At 37.3% G+C, this 24,595-nt stretch overlaps 1 protein-coding gene across 12 annotated transcripts in view; it reads left to right on the forward strand.

Annotated features, from left to right (window-relative positions):
• Positions 1-24,595, forward strand: part of RBMS3 (RNA binding motif single stranded interacting protein 3) — a 1,476,433-nt gene that overhangs the window by 1,178,927 nt on the left and 272,911 nt on the right. For all 12 annotated transcript variants that reach the window (XM_034956011.3, XM_055109591.3, XM_055109592.3 and 9 more), the window contains one exon: positions 21,101-21,180. In XM_034956011.3, the coding sequence (XP_034811902.1) occupies positions 21,101-21,180 (80 nt within the window). The remainder of the gene's footprint in view (positions 1-21,100; positions 21,181-24,595) is intronic.

Consider the following 24,595-nt stretch of genomic DNA (forward strand, 5'->3'; position numbering starts at 1 on the left):
TTATAGCTGGCTTCTTGTGACACCTTTCTTCTTGGCTTGTAAATGGCTGTGTTCCCCTTCTGTCCTCACATGGTCTTCCTCCTACGCATGCCTGTGTCTTAATCTCTTCTTATAAGAGCACCAAGTCATATTGCATTAGGGCCCACACTAATGGCCACATTTTAACTTAATTACCCCTTTAAAGGGGTAATTACAAATACAGTCACATTCTGAGGTATTGGGGGTTAGGACTTCAACATATGAGTTTTGTAGGGGACACAATTCAGTTCATAACACAAAGATTGAACTATTCGTTTCTCTCCCATTTATCTTTTCTATACAATGAGAGTTTGCTTAAAATGAGGCATATTTTTCTTAAGTACAGAGTCAAGTAATATATATTCTAAAAGGCAGAACTATAATGCTGGTATATGAGATCATGAAAGAATAAAACTTACAAAGTTATTTTTCTTTAGGAACTGAGGGAGGGTGGGAATGTTACATTTTAGCTCTATTCTGAATGCAGCCTCTCTCTCTCCTCTGTTGCATTTTGCATATAGAAGCCACAGTGAGCCCTTCAGTATTCAAATCTCCTCATGTCAGGGTCCTGCTTACAATTCTTCAACATTTCACTTGCCAACCTCTCCAGCATCATTCTTGATATTGCTCACCTTCCTGGCTTTGACTCTGTCTCATGTTCAGGCACAAGCTGCCCTTCTTGCCTGGTTATACTTTCCATGGCTCTTCTCCTGACTTCTGCCTACTCATCTCTCAGGCATTGGCTTAAACATCTTTTCTTCAAAGAATTTTTCGCTGACCTCCAATCTTTGGCTTTGGACAAAGTTAGGTGCTCTTGTTATAGCTCCTATAAAAGTTTTGTTTTTTCTTTCAAATAAAATATATCACGATTACAATGAATTCATTGTTTAATTTCTGTCTTCACCAAATGGATTGTACGTTTCCTTGGGTCAAGTTTTCTTTTTCATTGTTGGATGGATGACTAGATATGTGGCCAGTGGATTTCATAATTACCGTTCTGTGAAGTTTCAGAACAGCTCAATTCATTGGTCTTTTACAACTTTGAGCTTCAAATATGAATTAGCAGTCACATTCCAATTCTGAAATTTAGGTATCTGTATTTCAGAAAGTGCCATGTGGACTGAAAAGGCAAACATAGGTTCAAGTCAAGCCACTGATTTCTTATGCCTAAGAAATAAAAATGAAGTGTGAGTCTGACTATCTTTTGAAAGAAGCCAGGAAACCGACACAGAAAAAGTATTTCATTCTCCATGTATCTTAGATTTTAAATTTTGAGGAGCAGAATCCCATATAATTAACCTAATTTGATGGGGTGAGAATATATTTTTAGCTGTACCATAAATAGATCTGCCCAAATTCCTACTTCCCTATAACATTGGCTGTGCATTTTCTCAAGCAATTATGGCTTTTGCCTTAACTAATTTGATCATTCACAACTTAATTCTTGCACAAATGTTTCTCCTTTTAAAAATATTATCCTGTCCCTTTTCCACTCTGCTTTTCTCATCTTTTTCCCTCTGAACCACAAAACAGAGATGATTTCAGTCACCATTTTCTTGATTCTTCCAAGAATAGCACATAGCAAGTGAGAGAAATTATTGTATTACATGAAGATGTCTTGGGACAGTGGTTCTCAAAGTGTGGTTCCCAGATCAGCAGCTTCAGTGCTTCCTAAAAACTTGTTAGAAATGCAAATTTCCTGCCCCCAATCTACCGAATTAACAGTCTGGTGGTGAGGGTGTTCAGCAGTCTGTAATCTGTGTACTAACAAGCACTTTAGATGACTCTAAAAGCACTCTAAAGCTTTGCCTTAGGTCATTAGTACTTGTTCTTAGGACCACCTGAAGATCTGTTAAAACTCTGATTGCTGTGCCCACTCTTAAAGTTTCTGATCCAGTTGGTTTGGGGTGAGACTCAATTATTTGCATTTCTTTTTTTTTTTAATTTTTTTATTATTATACTTTGAGTTTTAGGGTACATGTGCACAATGTGCAGGTTTGTTAGATATGTATACATGTGCCATGTTGGTATGCTGCACCCATTAACTCGTCATTTAGCATTAGGTATATCTCCTAATGCTATCCCTCCCCCCTCCCCCCACCCCACAACAGTCCCCGGAGTGTGATGTTCCCCTTCCTGTGTCCATGTGATCTCATTGTTCAATTCCCACCAATGAGTGAGAACATGCAGTGTTTGTTTTTTTTGTCCTTGCAATTATTTGCATTTCTAACAAGTTTCCAGGTGATACTGACACTGCTGATATGGGAACCACCCTTTGAGAACTATTGCTTTAAAGTTGTCTGTGATTTTTCCAGGTGGAGTTGATTTCTGTTGATGCCTGATTTACATTGTTTTACTTTCTCAAAATTACTAATAAGGAACTATCCCCCTTCATGTTCCTCAAGGGTAGAGGCCATGCCTTCTTCTTTATATCTGTCCAATACTTAGAATATTGACACATAATTGATCTTGAGCAAATTTCTTATGATAAATAAATGAAATCACTTTAAGGTTTTGGGTTTTTTTTTAAATATAGCAATATGCAGAAAGACATTTGATGATAATGATAAACCAATTGTGAGATAGAGTACTGGAATATTAGAAAAATCTATGGTAGCACCAACCCAACTAGTATTAGCTCACAAATTGTTTCTTCCTCTAGGAGTTTACAGTTCCACAGGCATTATTAAAAGAATATGCCGGCTGGGCACGGTGGCTCACACCTGTAATCCCAGCACTTTGGGAGGCCAAGGCAGGCAGATCATGAGGTCAGGAGTTCGAGGCCAGCCTGGCCAACATAGTGAAACCTCATCGCTACTAAAAATACAAAAAAATTAGCCAGGCGTGGTGACACGTGCCTGTAATCCCAGCTACTCGGGAGGCTGAGGCATGAGAATCGCTTGAACCTGGGAGGTGGAGGTTGCAGTGAGCTGAGATCGCACCATTGCACTCCAGCCTGCACGATAGTGTGAGACTCCGTCTCGGGAAAAAAAAAAATAAAAAAGTGCTTAGTTAATTGGGAGAATACCTAGCCAATAATTGTGTCTAGTAAATTGTTGTACATATCTCTTGAATTTATGACTGTTTCAATTCAGAAAACCTGAATAATTTTTTCAGTGGACTTCATTTTGAATGTTACTATTGGTGACTTCTAACCATCACATGTGGTCCTTAATTCATGTACAAGGGTTTCCAAAATTCCTTTGACTGGAAAGAACCCCCCCGCCTCAATTATTATTTTACTTGCGACTATACATTAATCTTCTTTGATAACCATCTCTTCAAAGTAAAAGGAGTATCTTCATTTTATATTTAAAACGCTGAATTTCAAAGCATTGATTTGAATGCCAGTGGGGCGCACAGACAGCAAAATTACAGGCTTTTCAAAGTTCCAGAAGCACAAGATAGTGTCTGAAATTACAGACATTTTATTTTATTTTGTGTGTGTGTGTTTTTTTTTACTCTCTTGTAACTTAAAACAATTTTGTAAGATCCACCCCCCTCCAGGCAGCATTTTATAGCCAATTTATAAACCTCTAAAAACCGAAGTTTATGGTGGGAATGCTGACAGTCAGCCCCACTACTGCAGAGCTAGTGAATGCCAACAGAGTACCTTGCCTGCGAGGGTAAGGATCAGAGCGTAAATCATCCAGAGTCTGGAGGGCCATGACTGTGTGTTCATGTTATCCATTTCCCATTTCCAGAAACATGAGACTGATTGTCCAGCAAAAATCACATTGAGAGGGTGTTATGAGAGGCCAGTAAAGAATGACCCAAAGTGGGGAAGTGATGGGTGGGGGACAGGGGGAGCAGGGGGAGCATTCACAATTAATCCAGCTTCAACATCTGGGAACATAGAACCTCTTTAAGCAATGCATTTACTATCCCCTGGTGAGCTAAAGAGCGTGAGAGACCACTGAACAGAGAGACCTTTGTGTTTTGTAGTATTTTTTGCCCTTCCTCAATACTCTTAATTTGATTCTCATGGAGCTTTGTTTGAATGACTTCTAACATATGGGCAGCCCTGTGTTCTACCTCTCCCTACTGAATGTGCAAGTTTTCTAAATAAATAATTTAAGTTTTTCTTTCTTTTCATTAAGTAAAAAAAAAAAAGATGGGTATAGGCATACAAATACTAGCCTGCTTACTAAATATCAATCAGTATAAATAGCAGGTCTTTTTTGTGTGTTCTACTAATAACTTTGAATATTATTAAAATGTTATTTATTTACCTTCTACTGCCTGATACTTCTTGTTCTCTTCTTCCATCTGCTGAAATATAATGAGACCACAGAAACAGAATAATCATATGAAAATACAGGAATTTTTAAAAATATGTTAAAAAACAATACTTTATTTGAAGGCAAATATATGACTCTTTAAAATGCCCATCAAGTCTATCAAATTTTTTTAAATTGTTTGGAATTGTTTGGAGTATTGTTTTGACTGTATCTGTCTTGAATCCATCACTGCAGTAACAATTTCTCCCTCGCTATTTTGGCAATCCTTTTGCCGTTACTATTTTAAACACATGAAACCAGGAAATCAAAAGTGACTAAGGCAAATCTCTAAAGTGTAAACTTAGTGATTAGTAATCTCCAAACTACAGCTGTGTTTGTACAGAAACAGGTTACAACTGTGTTTTCTGAGATTGAAGAGAATAAAGGTTGTATGTTTCATTCTTTTTGGTAATTTTAATTCTTCTTCTAATTGCCATCAGATGTGGTCTGCTGGAGAGTATACTCCTGGACCCCCTGCAGCTTCTTCATCTTTGTTCTTCTTTTGTGTGTCTCATCTTGTTTCTTCTCCTTGCCTCTTTGTCTTTCTCTTACCATCAGAAAGTCAAAATCACAGCTGGAGAGTGTTGAACATTCTATTTTCTTTTTCATATATTCAGAGCCCTGGGTTTCAAAACCCTAACTAACCAGTGAACCAACCAAACAAATAAATTGCATCAAATAATTTGTTATTCTGAAGTCTCCGAGACGGCAGTCTTGTTGTATATATGCCTTTATAAAAATCTAACAAAGGAGATACAATATATACTTTATTGCTTTATTATTATAAAATAAAAATGACCACATACGAAATAATGTCCTCTGTGAAATGCGGAGAGAGTTCTGAAAAATTATTTACCTATATAAAATGGAATTGGGGGAGCTTTGTTACCTCCAGATTAGAAATGGTGGCCATTCAGTATGCTCAGGGCTCATAACATGTCTTTGACCTGTACCTGCTGTAAACACAAAGCATGTCGAGGACTATTGGAGCATCCAGAAAAGTGGGGACATTGGAGGCAGCTAGTCTGCTTCTGGCCAATAGAAAAGTAAGAGGTGGAAATATAGCCCAATATCGTTTGAGCCTCTTTTATTTAGTATATTTTCTACACTCTCAGCTTTCTGTGAATTGGGCCAATACATTTATTCTCTGTATCTCTATGGTTATAAACATGGTTCTACATGGGTCTGAAATAACTTAGCTTACATCTTAGTTCTGCACCTCTTACTTGTGTTCTTGGGGCAGTTATATAAACTCTCTGAGCCTCTTTTCCTGACATATATCTATCTATCTAGGTAGGTAGGTAGATATAGATAGATAGAAAGATAGATAGATAGATAGATAGATAGATAGATAGATAGATAGATAGATGTCAGGTCACTATTATCCAATACTGGCTTGGTCAATATTCCAGTAATTGTTATAGATGAAGTAATTCAGAGATGTACATACACCCACAAAAAAAATCTGCTTTTACAGACCAACATTCTACTGGATTGGGGATGATGCAGGATTTTTGCTCCTTAGTTCAACTAAATCTGGGTTCTTTTCTCATGACCAGGAAAAATTAGGCATGTGGATACACTGAAGTGTGAAAAGGGCAGAATTTATTAAGTGAAAGGAAAACTCTCAGCAAAGAAAGGGGTAGTATAGCCCTAGGTAGTATTGGAAAAGGCAACATTCGTTTGGTTAAAAGGCATTATTCAGAAAGAATCAATCAGGAAAGAGCGGGCAAACAGGGGCAGAAGTTGTCCCTCTGGGTCACAGGTTTCAGTTGGAACCAGCAGTCATGTCTTTCAGCCTTCAGGCTGTTTTAGGCTTGAAGGTGAAGTTTCACCGGGGACCCTTCCCTATCTGCCTAGGTAATTTGTCTGCCTGCTGCCTCTATCAGGGAGATGACAATAAGTATGTAATAAACAAATAATCAAACATCAGATAATGAAAATATTACAAAAACACCCCAAACATAGGGGTGTAATAGAGAGTATGGGGCAATAGGAAGCAAGAGGTAAGAGAATGATGTTCTGTCTTCAGAGGGAACATTGAAAGTAAAATACAAATCAGAAAGAACCAGCCAAGAAAATCTCTTAGTGGGAGTAGGGAGGGAAGAGAACAATCCTGGCAAAGAGAAAAGGAAGTAGAAAACCTAAGGTGGGGCCAAATTTGGCATGTTTGGGAAATAGAAAGGAAACAAAATTGTGAAACATTGAGTAAGGGAAAGAGGTGTAATAGGTAATAATGTCAGCCTTAAATAATGAGATTCAGAAAATATGATTAAGTACAGAGTTTATTTGAGCTCAGAGCTTGAAGATGGCCACTCGGGAGTGTAGATTCAAGTTGCCCTGGATATACAGTCCAATTAGCAGTAGTTACAAGTGGGTCTTGAAAGGAAAAAAGAAGCAGTTTTTAAGTTTTTGCTAAGAATATACATTAAAGTAACATAAGCTATTGATTGGCTATTCATGGTTCTTTGTATCACAGATTCCAAGAACATGAAGATAATGGTAGAGGCAGCTAATTAGGAACAAAAATGCCTTTAAAATATTACCCTGGGCATGGATGCTGTGAGGAGGGGCGTGATCAAAAGTCTCCAACTCATGGCTCTCTGGGTTGGATAAATTTTGCATACCTCACATAGCTCAGCCTGATCTGAGTTTTCTCATTTCCCTCCATTTCATCAAGATGTTTTGAAGAAAGCATAGTAGATGAACTAAAAGCATTTTGACTCCTTAGTCCTACATCATAAGGAAGGTTCATTCCCAAATGGTTCTGTCCCACCCAGGTGGGCGTGTGGGGAAGGGGCAGGGGAGAGAATACATCTCAGTAAGATATTTTAAGTGTGCCTAAAGCTGAATTGGAATGGTATCACAGGGTGGCAAAAATGAGACTTCAGCCAAATCTCAGTCAACTTATTTAAATAGTTGCTGTCACTTATTGAATCATCCTGGTCTTTAGAATATTATGACTTTAATTTTCTCAGAAGCAGTAAAACAATGAGAGATACATATTGCAAGTAAGGATTACCATTACAAAAAGAGAACATGTATTCCAAAATGAAAAAGGAAACCTGTTCCACTGGTGAGTCCACTGAAAACATCCTGAAGAAAATTAAACCCTTGTCCTTTAGAGACTCATAGATAGGAAATAATTCTGGATTTAGTCTAAAATATAGGAAAATCATAAAAACTCAAAAACAATAGTCAGTGCTGGAATCTAATAGCTGGTGTGCTATAGTTTTCTTCTGAAACATAATTTTTCTCTCTCCAGTTCCCCATGTAAACCAAGGATAATTCTTAGTCTGATCAATTTATTTGCAAAATAAGTTTTAGTAGTGTTCTTGGCCTGATTATTTGTATAAAGTGTAACAAGAATAATGAATGGCCATATAGGCTCCTTTAAGTTGGCTTTGCTAGAACTTTTTCATAAGGAATCTCAAATTAGATTTTTAAAAGCCTCTTGAGGCTAGGAAAACAAGCCAAGGATTTGCTGTCAGGTTGTGCCTGTAATACCTATATGAATTGGGTAAAGTCCTCTCTTCTTGAGGTCCCAAAATATCTTGAGGTTCCTGGGCCTGTCAGAAAGTGATATTCTTTACTTATCATGAGGTCAGGAACCTTGTAAGAGAACCATGTAAAAATGTATCATGCCAGTCTTTTCCAGAGGCCTTTTATTGGGTTTCTAAAGTCAACTTCAATTCCTCAAAGCAATCTGGTCATATCTAAAAATATGCCATTCCAATAAAAGCTTTGGTAAAATTACCAGTGTTCAATGTGTCCTGATACCAAAAAACAAACATATTCTTATTGAACTTATGCAAATAACTATATTGCCATAAAACAAGAATACTCATTATTAGTTCCCATATTTTGAAGAAATCGGCTAAAGAGAGAAGTGAACATTTCAATTTTGCTTGCAAATGTATACTTTACCCTGTTGCTATAAGCTATGAATAGCTGAAAAGAAAATAAGACAAAATATAAGTCAGTAATGTTGCAAACAAAAAAGTCATAAAAATCATTTTAGTCCTCTATGAGTTCAGTAAATTGAAATAACTTTTGATTGATGTTGAGTTAGCAATCTTCATTAATGTATCAGCTTTTTAATTAGAGTTCTGGGAGATTTTACTTAGTCCAAAAGTAAGATCTCTAAAGTTATCAGAAATCTTTATTCAAGAATTCTTGTTGGGATTCTTTTCCACGAATTTTCTTGAAGAATGGACTATAGCTGATTATAAATAACCTTTTGAGAAGACTTAAAGTAAAACAATAATTGTCTGTGGATGACAAAAAGAGTAGCCGTGGTCAAAGATACAATTGACAAGAAATTTAATTATTTTTGTGGCATAAAACAATGTAATATAATAATCGTAATTATGTCTGATAGCATATATCAAGACATATCTGAATTTTCAGAATCTCATATAATTTTGGAATACATGTTAATACATGTATACTAATATAACTCAAACCTATTTTTCTAACTTTTATTTTAAATTCAGGGGCACATGTGCAGGTTCATTATATAGGTAAACTTGTGTCACGGGGGTTTGTTGTACAGATTACTTCATCACCCATATATTAAGCCTAGTACCCATTAGTTATTTTTCTGATCCTCTCCTTCCTCCCACTTTCTACCTTCTGAAGGGCCCCAGTGTGTGTTGTTCCCCTCTATTTGCCCATATAAACAGCATTTCTTATTTGACAATGCTTCCTATATGATTTTAACATATCAAATAAGCGTTATATGTCTCTCCTGGACTTCCAGGGGTTTCTTCTTTATGTCCACGTTAGTACAAATCAAAAGATAATTTTAGAATCTGAAATTTAATTTTTGGGAATATGTAAAGTATTAAAGGTTTAAAACACTTGATATTGAAATTTAAAAATGTTTAAAACACACGATCAAAATAGAATCTGAAGTCAATGCATAATAATAGTCATTTATTTTGTGAAAATGATAATTCAAAGGTTTCAGAAAGCAAAATTTTTTATTATTTGATAGGGAAGAGATTTAATACCCAATCAAGGGACCTAATAAAGACAACATGAGGGAAAGTCTCCCTGCAGCTTAATTATTTTACAGTTTACTCAAAAAGTAAACAAATCTTTTACTATCTCTTATTAATACTACACAAAATTCTTGTTCTAAGGAGAAAACCAAGTTTTACTTTTAGTGTGTTATCAATACTAAAGCTAATTTTAATAAAACATTATGACCAAATCTGTCCAATCTCAATCAGCTTTGACCTCACAAAATAAGATTTCCATAAACCTTTTATAACCTTTTGTAATTTTCTATTAAAAATGATCAGTATTCTGAGAAAACCCTGTGGCAACATAGGGGCACAGACTGTGGCCTTACATCAGTGTGCTTTTGATATTAATGCTCAGTTTTTAGAAAAACATATAAATAATTACTAATTTTAGACAACTTGAACACACACAAAATTTCTTTCCCAAGATTAATCTTCCACAAACCCTCTACAACTTGCTTAAAATGTTTTGCCACTACCTAAGCAAAAATTCTATGGATAAATACATAGGTATTTTCCTGATCAGAAGACAGCTATTTTCACTAAACCAACAATATTAAACTAGTCTTAAAGATTCACACAAATCATGTGAACTAAAAGGCACTTGAGCTGGTTTTGAGACAGGATAGTTCCCTTGGCACCCTTGTGGGACTCACGAAGGGGCGGCTCGGTTAGGCAGCCCACAGCACTCAAACCCCTTGTGGGAGGGTTAGCACGCAGGTGAGCTGGTGCAGGAGCCGGGGCAAGTGCCTTTGGGTGCCTGCAGGAACAAACACTGTACAGGCCCATGGCAGCGCCTAGGGGTTGCCTACGACCCCTGGAGCCCCAGAGGATGTGTGTTATGGTGTGGTCCTTTAGCTTTGTCATCCATGGATGGCTTAAGTGTTTAACAGCTCAATGGGGAGTTAGTGTGACAGCCTCTTCCCTCTCACCTCAGTTCTTGTCCGGCATCCAGGAGGAGTGAGGTCACACGAACAATTTGGAGGGTGGTGAATGCAGAGGATTTTATCGTGTGGTGGAAGTAGTTCTCAGCAGGGAGGGGAGCTGGAAGGGCAATATAGTGGGAAAATAATCTTCCCCTGGAGTTGGGCCATCTGTGGCAGAACTCTTCTATGAAATTCTGCTGTCAAGCCATCCCTCTGAAGTCAAGCTGCTTCTTTCTGATATCCAGCTGGTTCCTCTTTTCTCCTTCCCTGCCAGTGGAGCTTGGAGTTTTTATGGGTACAGGGTGGAGGGTGGGGCCGGCCAGGGTAGTTTTGGAAAAGGCAACATTTGGGTGGGAAAACAGGGATGTGAAGTTTTCATTTAGGGCATTGGTTCCAGGCTTGAGGGTGGAGCCCTTGCCGGGGAACCACCATCTTCTACCCAGTATTTCCCTGCCTCCTGTCTGTATGTAGTTTCTATTTTTCTGATAAAATATTTGATTTAACCACTTACATTTTCTTTAAGACAATTAATTGGAGGTTGTTCATATATGTTGCTAGTAAAATGTCACATACACATGCCACATTTAAACATATAGACATACAGGACACATAGAAGCAAATTTTGTATTAATAGCTTTATAAGGTTCTCCATTTGCCAGTTTGCAAATAGTTTCTTTCCTCTTTAGACTCTCAAGCCCTAAACAATTATTAGCTAGGCTATCCTAAATTTACAATCGCAAAAACATGACTCTTAGGTGAAAATTTACCTCCCAAAGGCACAGAACTTAGATCTAAACACCTTTATTTACTGAGACAAAGAAGGGCATAGGTAAAGGCCCAGTCAAGATAAGATTACCAGCAAAAATATCTTAAACAAAAGTAAGGTTGGTTTTATAAACTTTAAGGCACTGTTTTTCCTGTCATAAAAGTTTCTAGTAGCTTAGGTGGAGCAAGGGAGATGCTCCTACAAATGGAGATTTCCATTATATATGTATATTTATTTTACAAAGAGTTTCAAAATAGCCACCTAAATGCCAGAAAGTCATATTTTGGAGACCAATCTAGTCAGAAAGCTGGTATTTTCAACTTAGCTTATGTATTGATTAGATTACTAACCTCAGGGTTGAGCTCTTTAATGAATAGCAAAATGAAAGCATTTGCAGTTTTGGGGGACTAATGTTTACATATGTGAAAAACAGGCAGTGCACCTAGATATTTAAAATTGAACGATCCCACTTTTACATTGAATCCCGGGTCCCCCAGAAAAGAGAAATGCCACAAGACCGGGGTATGCAATGTTTCCACAATGCACCTCACTGCATACATTCCCTCAAGACTGGTAGGTGAGCAGTGCCCATCAGCCCACTCTGTGATCAGACCACCCTCCCACAGGAGGAGTTTTATGCCTTGAGGGGAAGTGTTTCCTCCACCTTCAAGTGTTCAAACCTGTCTTTCTATCTAAACACCGGAAAAAATGAGTAGCCCCGTACATTTATAATCATTCACTGTAACTGATTTCAGCTACTTCAGAAACCACAGTTTTTGCCAGTGACTTGTCAGCCATTGCACACACAAAATTCAAGTTGTATCTCATAGTACAGAGTAATCCCTGGTACCCTAAAAGCTAAAGAGGTCAGTTACTACTTCTAACAGCTCTTGCAAATCTTTATTATTAGACTCAGTTATGGAAGTACGATTGCCCATAATTATATTTCCTTTTGAATGATAAAAAAGACCCAGTGAGAGGAATTTTGGTCACCCAAGAAGAATGTTTAGATTTGTCAATTGAACTGAGCTGTGAAATCTGACCAATTTTAAAGATTACAAATTTTTCACTTAAGCTGTAAGATTACACTTTTTCTTTTCAGAGAGAAACTATTTTTTCCCCAACCAAAATTTTAAATGAGATAAAAGATTGAAAAACTCTTTTTTTTTTGAGACAGAGTCTCATTCTGTCACCCAGGCTACAGTGCAGTGGCACGATTTTGGCTGACTGCAACTTCTGCCTCCCAGGTTCAAGGGATCCTCTTGCCTCAGCCTCCCGAGTAGCTGAGATTACAGGCGCCCACCACCATGCCTAATTTTTGTATTTTAAATAGAGGCAGGGTTTCACCATGTTGGCCAGGCTGGTCCGAACTCCTGACCTCAAGTGATCCTCTTGCCTCAGCCTCCCAAAGTGCTGGGATCACAGGCGTGAGCCACCGTACATGGCTAAAAGATGGGAAAACTCTAAGAATTAATTCAAAATAACACTAGCTCAAAAAGAAAAAGTGAAAGTCACAAATCTGCAATCAGCAGAGACTCTAGAGAATAACAAATGGAACTCCTACCTTACAGTAGAGCTTCATTTCCAACCATGTTGTGGCAGGAATGTGTGCAGTTTCAAAAAGTGAATTGGTCTGAATGTTCAACCAAGAATGGAGCATTCAAATCTGAGGAGGGCTTACCCAGTTGACTGACCTCCGCTGACTCCAGTGAGGTCAGATGAATGAAAGTTATGCTCATATCAGGGCTCCAGCTGTCAGCAAAGCAAGGGAGATCACTGAAAGTCTGTTTCAGGTCCCACCTGAGTCACCAAAATGTCAACCTTAAATAACATAAGTACAGAGATTATATGAGCTCAAAGCTTGAAGATGGCCACCCAGGAGCCTAGATTCATGTTGCCCTGAATATACAGTCCAATTAGCAATAGTTACAAGTGGGTCTTTAAAGGAAAAAAGAAGAGAAGTTGTTTATCAAGACTTTTCGTTAAGATAACATAAGCTATTAATTGGTTATTCATTGCTCTTTGTGTCACAAATGCTAGGAATATGAAGATAATGAGTGAGAAAGCTGGTCAGGAACAAAAATGCCTTAAACAATTGCCCCCAGTCATGGCTACTCAGGGGAGAGACAGCCATGACTGAAGCCCTGTACTTATGTCTCTCTGGGCCTGATAAATGTTGCATATCTCACATAGTTGAGCCTGCTCTGAGCTATTTTTCTTTTCTCAATAATATCTAGGAATGAAATATGGCTGTGATTAAAAGTGGTAATGTATTCCAGAGTCATTAATGGTATGACTTTTCTACACCTATGCTTAATTTTCACTTTATCTCAGATTATTTATTTAAGTTTAATTTTCTGCCATTTCTTTATGAAAATTCCTTCTAGAAACATTGGTCTGGCTAAAAAAATATACTTAGATAATTATGCATCTATGTGAGTACATAGATGAGTGTCCCTACTGGGGATAATCAGGTAATCCAAGTGAAAGAAGTAGTTTCTAGATGGAGTATAAGGCAAACTTTATTTCTTACATGCTTCTTGAAACACCCAGTCTTTGGGATAATTTTTTTACTCCTCTGCTGTTGATAGCTTTATGGTGTAGGCATCAAGATGCTGGCTGGAAGCAGAGTTTCACTCCAGATGATTCTACTGAAGAAAATTAAGGAGTATTTACAAAATATTTACAGAAGCAGTGTTAAGGGAACTGAGGTAAAGGCAAAGAGATGTTGATGTTCCCAGAGAGGAGCAACAGAGGGAAACGTTTACCACCCTGAGAGCTCAAGGAGCAACCACAGGGGTGTTTCCAGAGTTCAGTGAGAGCCAGAGCCTCAGAGGAGGGCCTGCTTGGAAGGACTGTAGACAGGGAGAGATGCAACCCCTGCTAGACCGAAGTGCCAAAGCAGGGAGACAAAGAGGGAAAACCACTCAGATTTCTCTCTACTCTTGCCTTTTGAAGTTCTTTCTTTCAAGCTTCCATAGGCAGAACCCAATGGAAAACCAGTAAACAAAAGAACTAAGATTACACAGTCGATAGAAGGGTCACTTCCTTGGGGCATAGAGCAGGACAGAGAGGACATTTAGGAAAGGGTGAGCAGAAATACACCACTATCCCTGTATAAATTAAGTTAAATAATTTTTCTTTTCTCCTAACTATTAAAAATAAAGAATGCAAGTTCAGTGATAAACAGCACCTACTATTTTGCCTTAGGATTGGCAATTGACACAGCTTGGTAGGAATAATGGCAAAGTGGCTTTATTTAAAGAACAAAACTGCTCTTTTACTCTGTTCCATGGTTGCTGTGATGTCTTTTTTTCTGACACCAAATGTGTGGGTTTTTCTGACATCAAATACCTTAGTTTTGCATATCGATTCTCTAATTCTCTGACATCAATTGGATGTCCTACAATTTAACTCAGTTTTGACACAAACTACCTGATCATCATGAGACTCCACAGGTGTAAGGGCTCAGTTCCACACCAGCTGCAAATGGAGTGCCCAGGTGTATTAGTCCATCCTCATACTGCTATGAAGAAATACCTGAGACTGAGTAATTTATAAAGAAAAAGAGGTTTCATGGACTCACAGTTCCACATGGCTGGTGAGGCCTCACAATCATAGTGGAAGGCAAAGGAGGAGCAAAGGCTTGTCTTACATGGCAGTAGGCAAGAGAGTGTGTGCAGGGGAACCATCCTTTATAAAACCATCAGATCTTATCAGACTTACTCACTATCATGAGAAGAGCACAGAAAAAAAAACCCACCCCCATGATTCGATTACCTGCCACCAGGTCCCTCCCATGGCACATGAGAATTGTAGGAGCTACAATTCAAGATGAGATTTGGATAGGGACACAGCAAAACCATATCACCAAGCTACCCACATTTCTTCCCAGCAACTACAAAATGTGGGAGTACCCACAACTCCCCAATTCAGGTTTAGTAACTCACTAAAATGACTCTCAAAGCACTTTATGTTTATCAGTTTATTATAAAGGATACAACTCAAATGAAAGAAATGCATATGGCCAAGTATCAGGGAGGGGGTGTGTAGCTTCTGTAGCCTCTCTGGGCTCACTACCCTCCTGGCATATATCAGTGTCTTCACCAAACTGAAAATTTCCTGAACCTTGTTGTTTAGGGATTTTTATATAGGTTTCATTAGGTAAAACATCTAGGTTTGATTAATTAAATCATTGGCCCTTGGTGTTTGAGCTCAATCTCTGGCCCCTCTCCAGTTCTTGGAAGTCAGAGAGGGTGGGGATGAAAGTTCCAACCCACTAATCACGTCTTAGTCTTTCTGGTGACCAGTCCCCATCCTGAAGCTACCTGAGTGACCTCATTAGCATAAACTCAGATGTGGTTAAAAATAGTCTATTCTGAATAACAAAACATACCCCTATCACTCAGGAAATTCCAAGGGTTTTAGAAGCTGTGTGTCAGCAACCTGAGAAAAAGACTAAATATATTTTTTATCATGTCATAGTTGCCATGCAGAAAGCATGGGTTAAACTGTCCCATCTATTAAAAGGAATCACAGATTTCAATTTTCATGTGAAATCTCCCAAGTTTCAAATGTTGACAACCATTTCAAAATTTCCAAAATCTCTTTGCAGTCCAAATAAAACACACCTGTAGACTGGGTTTGGCCCATGGTTACTAGTCTCTCATACCTGACGCAGAACTTCGGAACAGGAGTTTTCAACCCTGGCTGCACACTGAAATCACCTGGGTAGCTTTGAAATCTTTGTGCCTGGGCCTCATGCCAAAACAATTAAGTCAGAATCTTCTGGGCTGGGCCCCAGAGATTGGTATTTTTAAAAGTAGTTTTCTGATAATTTTAATGTACAGTGATTTTAAAAGCTTCTTATTTTGGAATAAGTTTACCTTCACATAGAAGCCATAATGATAATATAGATTTTCTATATATTGCACACCCAGTTTCCCCCATTAACACCTTAAATTACCATGGCACATTTGTCAAAATTAAGAAACTGACATTGGTATATTACTATTAACTAAACTCCAGACTCTATTTGGATTTTGCCAACTTTTTTATTAACATTTTCTTTCTGTTCCAGGATCCAATCCAGTTACTATATTGTGTTTAGTTGTCCTGTCTCATCAGCCTGCTCTGATCTGCGATAATTTCTTAGGCTTTGTTTGTTTGAGTAGTACTGGCCAGGTATTCTGAATGTCTCTAGATCTGAGTTTGTCAGCTGTTTTTCTCATGATAGGACCCCTAGTTTTCATGGGTTTTGGGAGAGAATACCACAGAGGTGAAACACCCTTGACATCTCATATCAGGTTATATTCCATTTTTGAAAATAACTTCTTGAAGTAATAGTGGCTGGGTAGAGTGGAGCTAGCAGGACCCATCCTACTCTTGAACAGATTGAAGTACATCAGTCAGTAGAGAAAATCAGGAGGGATGACATGAGGCCAGCAATGGAGCTGCATCTCTTGCAAATAAATAGTCTCAATTCAAAGTCATGAGACAACAGTTCTATTCCAGGCTCATCCACTAACTAGTTTTTAGGGAAGCCAATCACAGTCTTCTAGTGCTACTTTCTTCATCTGTACAATATAGAAGTTGATATCTGAGGCCATTTCCAGTCTTGAAATTATGTGATTCTCAAACTCTGGAATGTGTTTTCATTAGTCAAATATTGTCATCCACAGTTTCATTTCCTAAGAGGAATGTGTTGTAATGCTGAGCAAGTTACCTTCAAAATTTCTGGTTTCTACAAAAGGGCATGTAAGGGAGGCCTCTCTGCTTCACTGTTTGGTACTTAAGACACTTGTATCCTAAGAATGTCAGGTGCCTGGCTGGAAGAAAACAAATTGCAAAAACTGAGAAGAAAATTCATCGCATTCATTCATCTTTGTTTCTGGAACTCACTATTTTATTCCTTCCGTTACAATGGATTAAGAAGGAAATGACATAATTTGTTTTTGAAATGTCAGAAGCAGTGCAGAGTTTAGTACTTTAAAAAATATTTTAGTGTTGACCCTGTGCATAGGTAAATCTTACCAGAAATGAGGATGACTGGCTTACAACGTTAGATACTCTAAGTTGCCAATAATTTGTACAGAGCCTGTGATTGCAAAACCACAAACATTTCACAATACTGGAAACCTCTAATTAACCATAATAAATGACAGGATGGGTTTGTTTTAAATACATGGTTAATAATGCTTACTGCTTTAAGACCATAAACTGTGTGATTCTCTATGGAGGTGACAGAGGTAGGCTGCAAATGGTTTTGCAAAGTACGTTTCTACCTCTGCATGTTAAGTCTGACCCAGAACATTCTACTAATATTGGATCAGCCTCTCATCTGATGTAATTTGCCTGTGGGAATTGTATCGGCTGTTAAACTAGCTCCTCTTAGTAGCTGTTTGAAAAAAAAAAGGAAGAAGAAGCACAATTCTGTGGTGTGTTTCAAATAACTGAAGCCAGTGTCCTAGGTACTGAGACAAGAAAGAATGTCAAACAGGACCTTTAATGTGTATTTATATTTAAACCTCAGACCTAACAGAAAACCCTGAAGCTGTATACAATGATTAGAGCCTTGTAAGATCCTAATTAATGTATTGTCAGGTGAATGGTTGGCCTGGCACTCAAGCTGTTCTGAGGGACGCAAGGGGTTTCAGGTACCGCCTAGGAAGAATAGATGCAGTTGTAGTGATTCAGTGGCCCATCTGAAAGGGACATATAAAGGCAGCTGTGTCTGGCGTGCTGTCTTTTCAGACTCACTTGATAATGCTAGTGTCAGTTTCAACTGAAGCGTGTGCCAGATTCCAGATAGCTTGAGCTGGCATTTCAGAGAGGTTAATTGTGAAACTTGAGAAGAAAATGGGCACATTCTTCCTAAGATGGCTATTCAAATATAGTCTCTTTCCTCCCCCCCAGAGCTTTCTGGGTCTCAGTCTCACTTTTGTTCTGCTTCCACGTAAAATGCATGAGGAACACTGAGCCTTTACCCCTTGGCAGCTCCTATATTGCCATCTTTGCTGGGACTGCTTTGCCTTGTTAAAATGTGCCCCGTGTATTAAAATGGAATTGTCACTGCTGGGTGGTGCAGCGTAACATGGTTTGACACTAAGCGCCGGCAGCTACAGAAAACAGACTTTTATTGCATTTATTCTTTCAGAGACGGGAGTCTCTAAAGGCTCACAGCAGACATTCACTTAGTTAAATCTGAATGAACCCAAAGTGAACAATCTACTCTGCTGTCTTTGTGTTCATAGAAACAGCCCCCATCCAGCTTGATATGGCTGTAAAACAGTGTTAAGAAAAGATGATCACACTTAGAATGCAGAAGGGAGGACTTGAGGCTTTCAAACAGAACAAAAATATTTTAAGTGGGTGGAGTGGGTTAGCCACTTGATTTTCTTTTTTAGCTTCCTCTCTATTCCCTAAAATGTATTATGTAGAATAAACACACACACACCCCTACACACACACACACACCCCTAGTATTAGTCTTCATTTATAATTCCATGCCATTTTAAGACAAAGGATTTGATTTGTAGGACTCTTGCAAGCAAGCTTTAGATTCTTAACTGCCTTTTATCCAGATGAGTACCCAGAGAGAGATTGAACAGGGAGGGGGCTCTGAGGCACAAACTTTGCATTTTGTAGCTCTCCTGGAATAAAAATTCCATAAAGTAACATCTGTAGTAATTAAGGGCTTACATTTCCTCTCCCATTCATGTCTCTGCTAGGAGAGAAGGTTATTTTCCCAAAGAGACAATAGTGGATCCTGTGGGAAGAGAGAAAGAACAGAGTTAGAATTCTTTTCTTCCTGGAAATGGAAATTTTCTACTTAAAAAAAAAAAAAAAAAAGATAAAAAAATTGAAAGACTTACCGTAAAAGGTTCCACTGGAAAGGAAACTTGAAAGAGTTAGGAAAATTGTACTTAGCTGTTCCTAAATATTTAGAATGAGGAAAGATTCTGCTTGCCTTTCTTATCCAAACATCTTCTGATATAGGGGAACTTGTGAGTGAGTAGTAAACAAAATGCTGTTTTTGTTTTTATTTTTATCTATTAAAATTGCATAAAGAGTTTTCTTTTTATTTGGACATCAAATTGATTCATTCTGAAGATTTTTTTTTTTCAAAATAATACTTATGTGGATCCATTGGGTCACCTGATGATATACATACTGAGCATTAATGTTAAGTTAGTTTCCTACACTCTCTTGTCATAGCAGGATCAGCTACTTAAATTAGGGTGAAATATGACAATGTAGATCCCTTTGTTAAAACACTGTTAAGAAGTTCAAGGTGACAACAGCAGAACTTTAAACCAAGTTCAGGGTTGTTCTAAGTGTGGGGCTCTGTGTGAAGACCTAGGCCTCATTCCTGTAAATTTAGCCCTGCTTGGTGGTAGAGATTTGTCATATCCATCAATACAGAAAGATGCACACTCATCCCATGCTTCATAGGAATGTACATCTGAAAACAAAACTTTGTCAGAGAATAATTATAGCTCAAAAATGGAACTCGTTCCTGATATCATCTTCAAACTTGTTAAACAAGTGATACAGATGCCCTGACTTCCTCTCTCAGTTAATTTTTAAGAATTTCCCGGGCAAACCTTCCACTGAGCCACATGCTTGCTCTCTCTACCACATTGTAATAAGGACGCACACCCTCCAAGCTGCCCAGCTCAGCCCCCTGCCCTAATTACTTCTCCAAAAGCCTTTCCTAGATTCCGTGCCTCTTGTCAGCATTTCTCTCACTTCTGGGATTCCTCTCACATTTGAATTCTTATAGCTGTAATAAATATGTATAACTTACTTGATATTTGTTAACATATTTTTTTTGTATCTTCTTTCCTTTGCCAGGTAATATGGTCCTGTAATATGGCCATGTAATATGGTCCTGAAATACACATGAAATTTAGATATAGGAAAGTTTTACAACTTGAGTTGATGGCCACCATTCCAAGAAAGCTCATATTAATAACAGCAGAAAATCCAAAATTATACTTTGCCTTTTGAACACATTTTACACATTTCATACACATTCTTTCATGTGTATGTGTGCTGTTTCTTAAATGTATTTTTGCCTCTAGTATACTCTTTGGAAGACTTAATTTTCTTTTATCAGAATTAATCCTTAATTATTATCCTCCCCATCCAATTTTATAAAATAAAAAAGGCCAGATATTATTTATTATTTGGAAACTGCTACAAATATTACTGTACTTAAGATATGGTAACATTGCCAAAATTTAAATTATGTTGGTATGGCTCAAAATGTTCATGTTTTAGCTTGTACGTGAGATGCCAAAATTTGGCACAAGAATACTAGTTTAGGAATATTGATAAGATAGTATGAAAAAATAGGTTATTGTCCAAAATTCAATATTGAGAAAGTATAGAACCTAAGGTTTGTGTATCTATACCTTCCTTCAACAGGTAGGACCCCACCAAACTCTTTGGATGTCTTACATAAAGTGGATTTTCAATAAAAATGTCATAATGCTGACGACTACATTACTATACCAATCAGTCCTTTAGGCTGCAAGCCATGCAAATAAAACACATCTTGTCAACCTCTTTTGTGAAATCCATCAGCAGTATAGCTTAGTAGCTATAGCACAGGCTTTACTGTTGCACAGATGTCAGTTCAAATACTGACTTTTCCTCTTATTGGAAAGGTAGTTTATCTGTTTAAGCCTCAGTGACCTTATTGATAGGAATGACAATAAAAAGACTTACCCATCAGGTTTGCTAATTCATCATTCAACAGACATTTGTTGAACACTTTCAATTGCCAAATATTGCTGGGTGAATTAAGATAATGCCGCAGGGTTACCTCTGAACGAGTGCTCAGAATAGAGGCCTCCACATAGACACCTTTCAAAGAGTGAATAATACTTTCTCAGCATTAATGAGTTTGTGATGTTCTCTTATCAATCTGGTCATCATGTTCATGAAAAAAGTTGGCAATTAGGGTACAATTCTCAAATCAAGTATTTCTATGGCTTTCTTGTTTTCCTTTACTTCTTAAGTTTCTTTTTCTTGACAACCATATATGACCTCTGGTTTACCTTTTTTTCCCAGAATGGAGTCTACTGAAAAATGTGAAGTGGTAATTCAACATTTTAATGGAAAATATCTGAAAACACCACCAGGCATCCCAGGTAAGAAATTCACTAATAAGTGACTAAATGATGCCGAGGCTTAAATTGCTCTTATTAGAATAAGTACATTGTAAAGCCCTTGTTGATCACTGCAGAGTTGGGGGATTTGCTTTTCTTAATGTGTATTTTCAAATACTACTGTGTAGCAACTCATCTTTCTCAAAAGCTTTTTGGTAATTCTTCTTTCGCTTTTTGAATCTCTGCTGCTAACTGTCTAAAGTGGATTAGAAGAAAACCATAGCAAAGAATAGTTAAAGAATGATGTGCTGGAAGTGATAGAATTTTATGACTCAGCATTAATATTAAAATTCCAATTTCCAAGTTACAAAATATCCAAACAATGATATTCACAATGAATCCCACAAATTGATGCCAGCCCTGAAACATTTCTTACCAGTCCATGACAAGAAAAGCACAGAAACTGAGAGAAAGCATTTAGAAACTAGTATAGCGATTTGAAAATGTCATGAAATCTGAGTGCATAATTTTCTTTTACAAAAATATCAGTTATTGACAAATTGGAAATTTTAGAAAATACTGTCCATTTATCAGAGCTAGTTTGAGAAGCCCCAATCTGGACTATCCCAGGGCATTTCACACTTCCCAAGGCAAAATTCCTAAGGTTTTATACACATTATAAAGTGTTCTAATCTTATGCTATTAAGAATTGCATTAAACATGAAATAATTGGATTTATTATGTGTATCAGAGCTACAAATGCCAGAACTTGAGGCAGTAGTGTATGTGGAAGGTTTTAATATTAACTAAGTAAAGTTTTAAATATAATTCCAATATAAAAAATTAACAATGGAATGAAGTATTAAACTAAGAAAAATTACATAAAGATTCATCTGAATAAGGCAGCTTGGTTTATTTGTTGGTCTTTTATATACAGTTATTCTCAGAGGAGACTAAGGCGACTTCTTCCATCTTACAATATGTGACTTTCATCTTTTTAAGCTTGATTTCGATAGTGTTTGCTGTATAATGCATCTACTATTTAAAACCCATCAGAGAGTTCAGAGGTTGAGCATTTTAGTTTCTTAAAATATATTGAGTTTATAGATAAGAGGAAGCATATACAAAAAGAGAAATATTTTTGTGGAGGGTTTTGTAATGACTTGCTTTTTTTAAGGGGGATGTCAAGAATGCAGAAAGACCCTTCAGACAGACACTTGCATAATCTGAAAATCTAAAGTAGCTGATTGCTGGCTAATCAGTGAGTCAACATACAGTGAAGACTGTGCCTTGATTTGGTTAGCTTCCATGTGTAACGTTCCCTTGGGAACTGACTGTATTATGATCCGATTGGAGACATATGGTGTTGTTAAGAAAAGAGTTAGCAGTTTTCATCTCAGCATGTTAGCTGCCCTTGCATTTTAGCAGAAATACTTTTTTTTTGGTATAAACAGACATTTTAAGACACTTTACTCAAATCCATCATCCAGTAAAGGAGTTGCATTGTTTGTGGACTTTCCTCTTGTTTGTCCTATTTTATCCAACAGATACCTATCTATATAGAAGTTGTTCAAACTAGGTGTAAATTATATAATTATATAAAAATAAAAATGAGCACACTGTGTAGAAATTATGAATGATTCAAGTTTTAGCACAAGTCTCAATTTTTTGATTTGTTCAAAATATTGGTATGTCAAAAAGACGTATTGAAAGCCTTCTTGCCCTGATTGATTTGAAAGTATTTTATTTGGTTTTCCCCAACGAACATATTGCTGACTAATACAATTTAATGCTGAAGACAAAGAAAGTCACTACAAATCCCCAAATGTCTGGGCATCCTTCCAGAATATGCAGGCTGTGATATTAACCTATCTAATATCATAGCTACACCCAATGGAAACATCGTGAATAGCAGGAACTTGGTTATGAGTTTTCTCACTCATTTTTATCTCCCGGGAACAAGAAAGACAAAATAATTATGTTCAGTTATAAAACTCTTAGGAGAGATAACTGTATGCTTCTGAGATTTCCACTCATCATAATAGAACTAAATACACAATATTGATCATCATCAGTCCTTGAATCTGCTTATTTATAAATTACTTTGAAAGTTAGAGTTGAATAAAGGCTTCAAATGCTAAGTAAAGACATTTAATCTTTGATACTTAAATTAGGTGTGGAAGAAAAGAGGATATAATACAAGATATGGGTATTTTGCAAGGTAAAGTAGTAATTTGCCCTTGTTGAGTATAATTACTAAGGCATAACAGGTATAATTACAATTTGGGTATATGCTGTCTGCCTTTATTGGTCCTCATTACTTGTTACCTGGAAATAGCTGAAATCTTACTTTCAGAAGTGTATGTCTTAACCAATATTTGATTCCATATTTAAGACAGGGAGTAGGATATCACTATGAGCTATGGCATCAGATATTTATACTTTTTTTAAGTGGCCAATTTCCTAATCTTTTTCATTACTTTAGAGAGTGTGTCTTTGCTTGTGAATATACTCAACTATAATTAGTGTGACCCACTGAAAACTAAAATACAATTTTTAAAATCTGAAAAATCTCAGTGTTCTGCCTTATCAAGATTTGACATATTTGAATTGAGAAGTTTGTGGTTGTATAGAACTGGACATTGATTGTTTAAATACATTGCTTTAAGGTCATGTAGATGAGGGACTCACAGGGATCCAATAATGATGACCTGAGATCCTCGGGTCTTAAGAAAGCTGTTGAAAGATTGAATATGATGTCAATCATCTTCTCATACTAGGGCCCTATTGTATTAGTTTGTTTTCATGCTGCTGATAAAGACACATCTAAGACTGGGCAATTTACAAAAGAAAGAGATTTATTGGACTTACAGTTCCACGTGGCTGAGGAGGCCTCACAATCATGGTGGAAGGTGAAAGGCATGTCTCATATGATGGCAGACAAGAGAAGAGAGCTTGTGCAGGCAAACTCCCCATTTTAAAACCATCAGATCTCATGAGACTTATTCACAATCATGAGAACAGCACGGGAAAGACCTGCACCCATGATTCAATTATCTCCCACTGGGTCCCTCCCACAACACATGGGAATTCAAGATGAGATTTGGGTGGGGACACAGCCAAACTATGTTGCCTACATTTAATATAACTCTAAGCACATACAGAGCAACTGGTGCCATATTCATACTGTCTACGTCTCTGTTTAGGGACAGTGTGGGGAAAATGTGCCTGTGCTATTGGGCAAATATAATGGCATTCGGTTTCTGTCACTGTTGACAATGACAATTATTCTTAAAGGAGATGCAAAGCGAATTATTTTCCTGAGATGATCATCTAGTTTCCAAGTCCCCTACTATGTCATTTCTAAAAAAGAACAAGGAAAAAATCTATTTCAACCTAAAATGTTGACATTGCTCTGAATTTCAAATTCTAAAAATGTCATAGTTAAGGAAATTTG

The sequence above is a fragment of the Pan paniscus genome, chromosome 2 (genome assembly GCF_029289425.2).
Source record: "Pan paniscus chromosome 2, NHGRI_mPanPan1-v2.0_pri, whole genome shotgun sequence".
Taxonomy (NCBI): domain Eukaryota; kingdom Metazoa; phylum Chordata; class Mammalia; order Primates; family Hominidae; genus Pan; species Pan paniscus.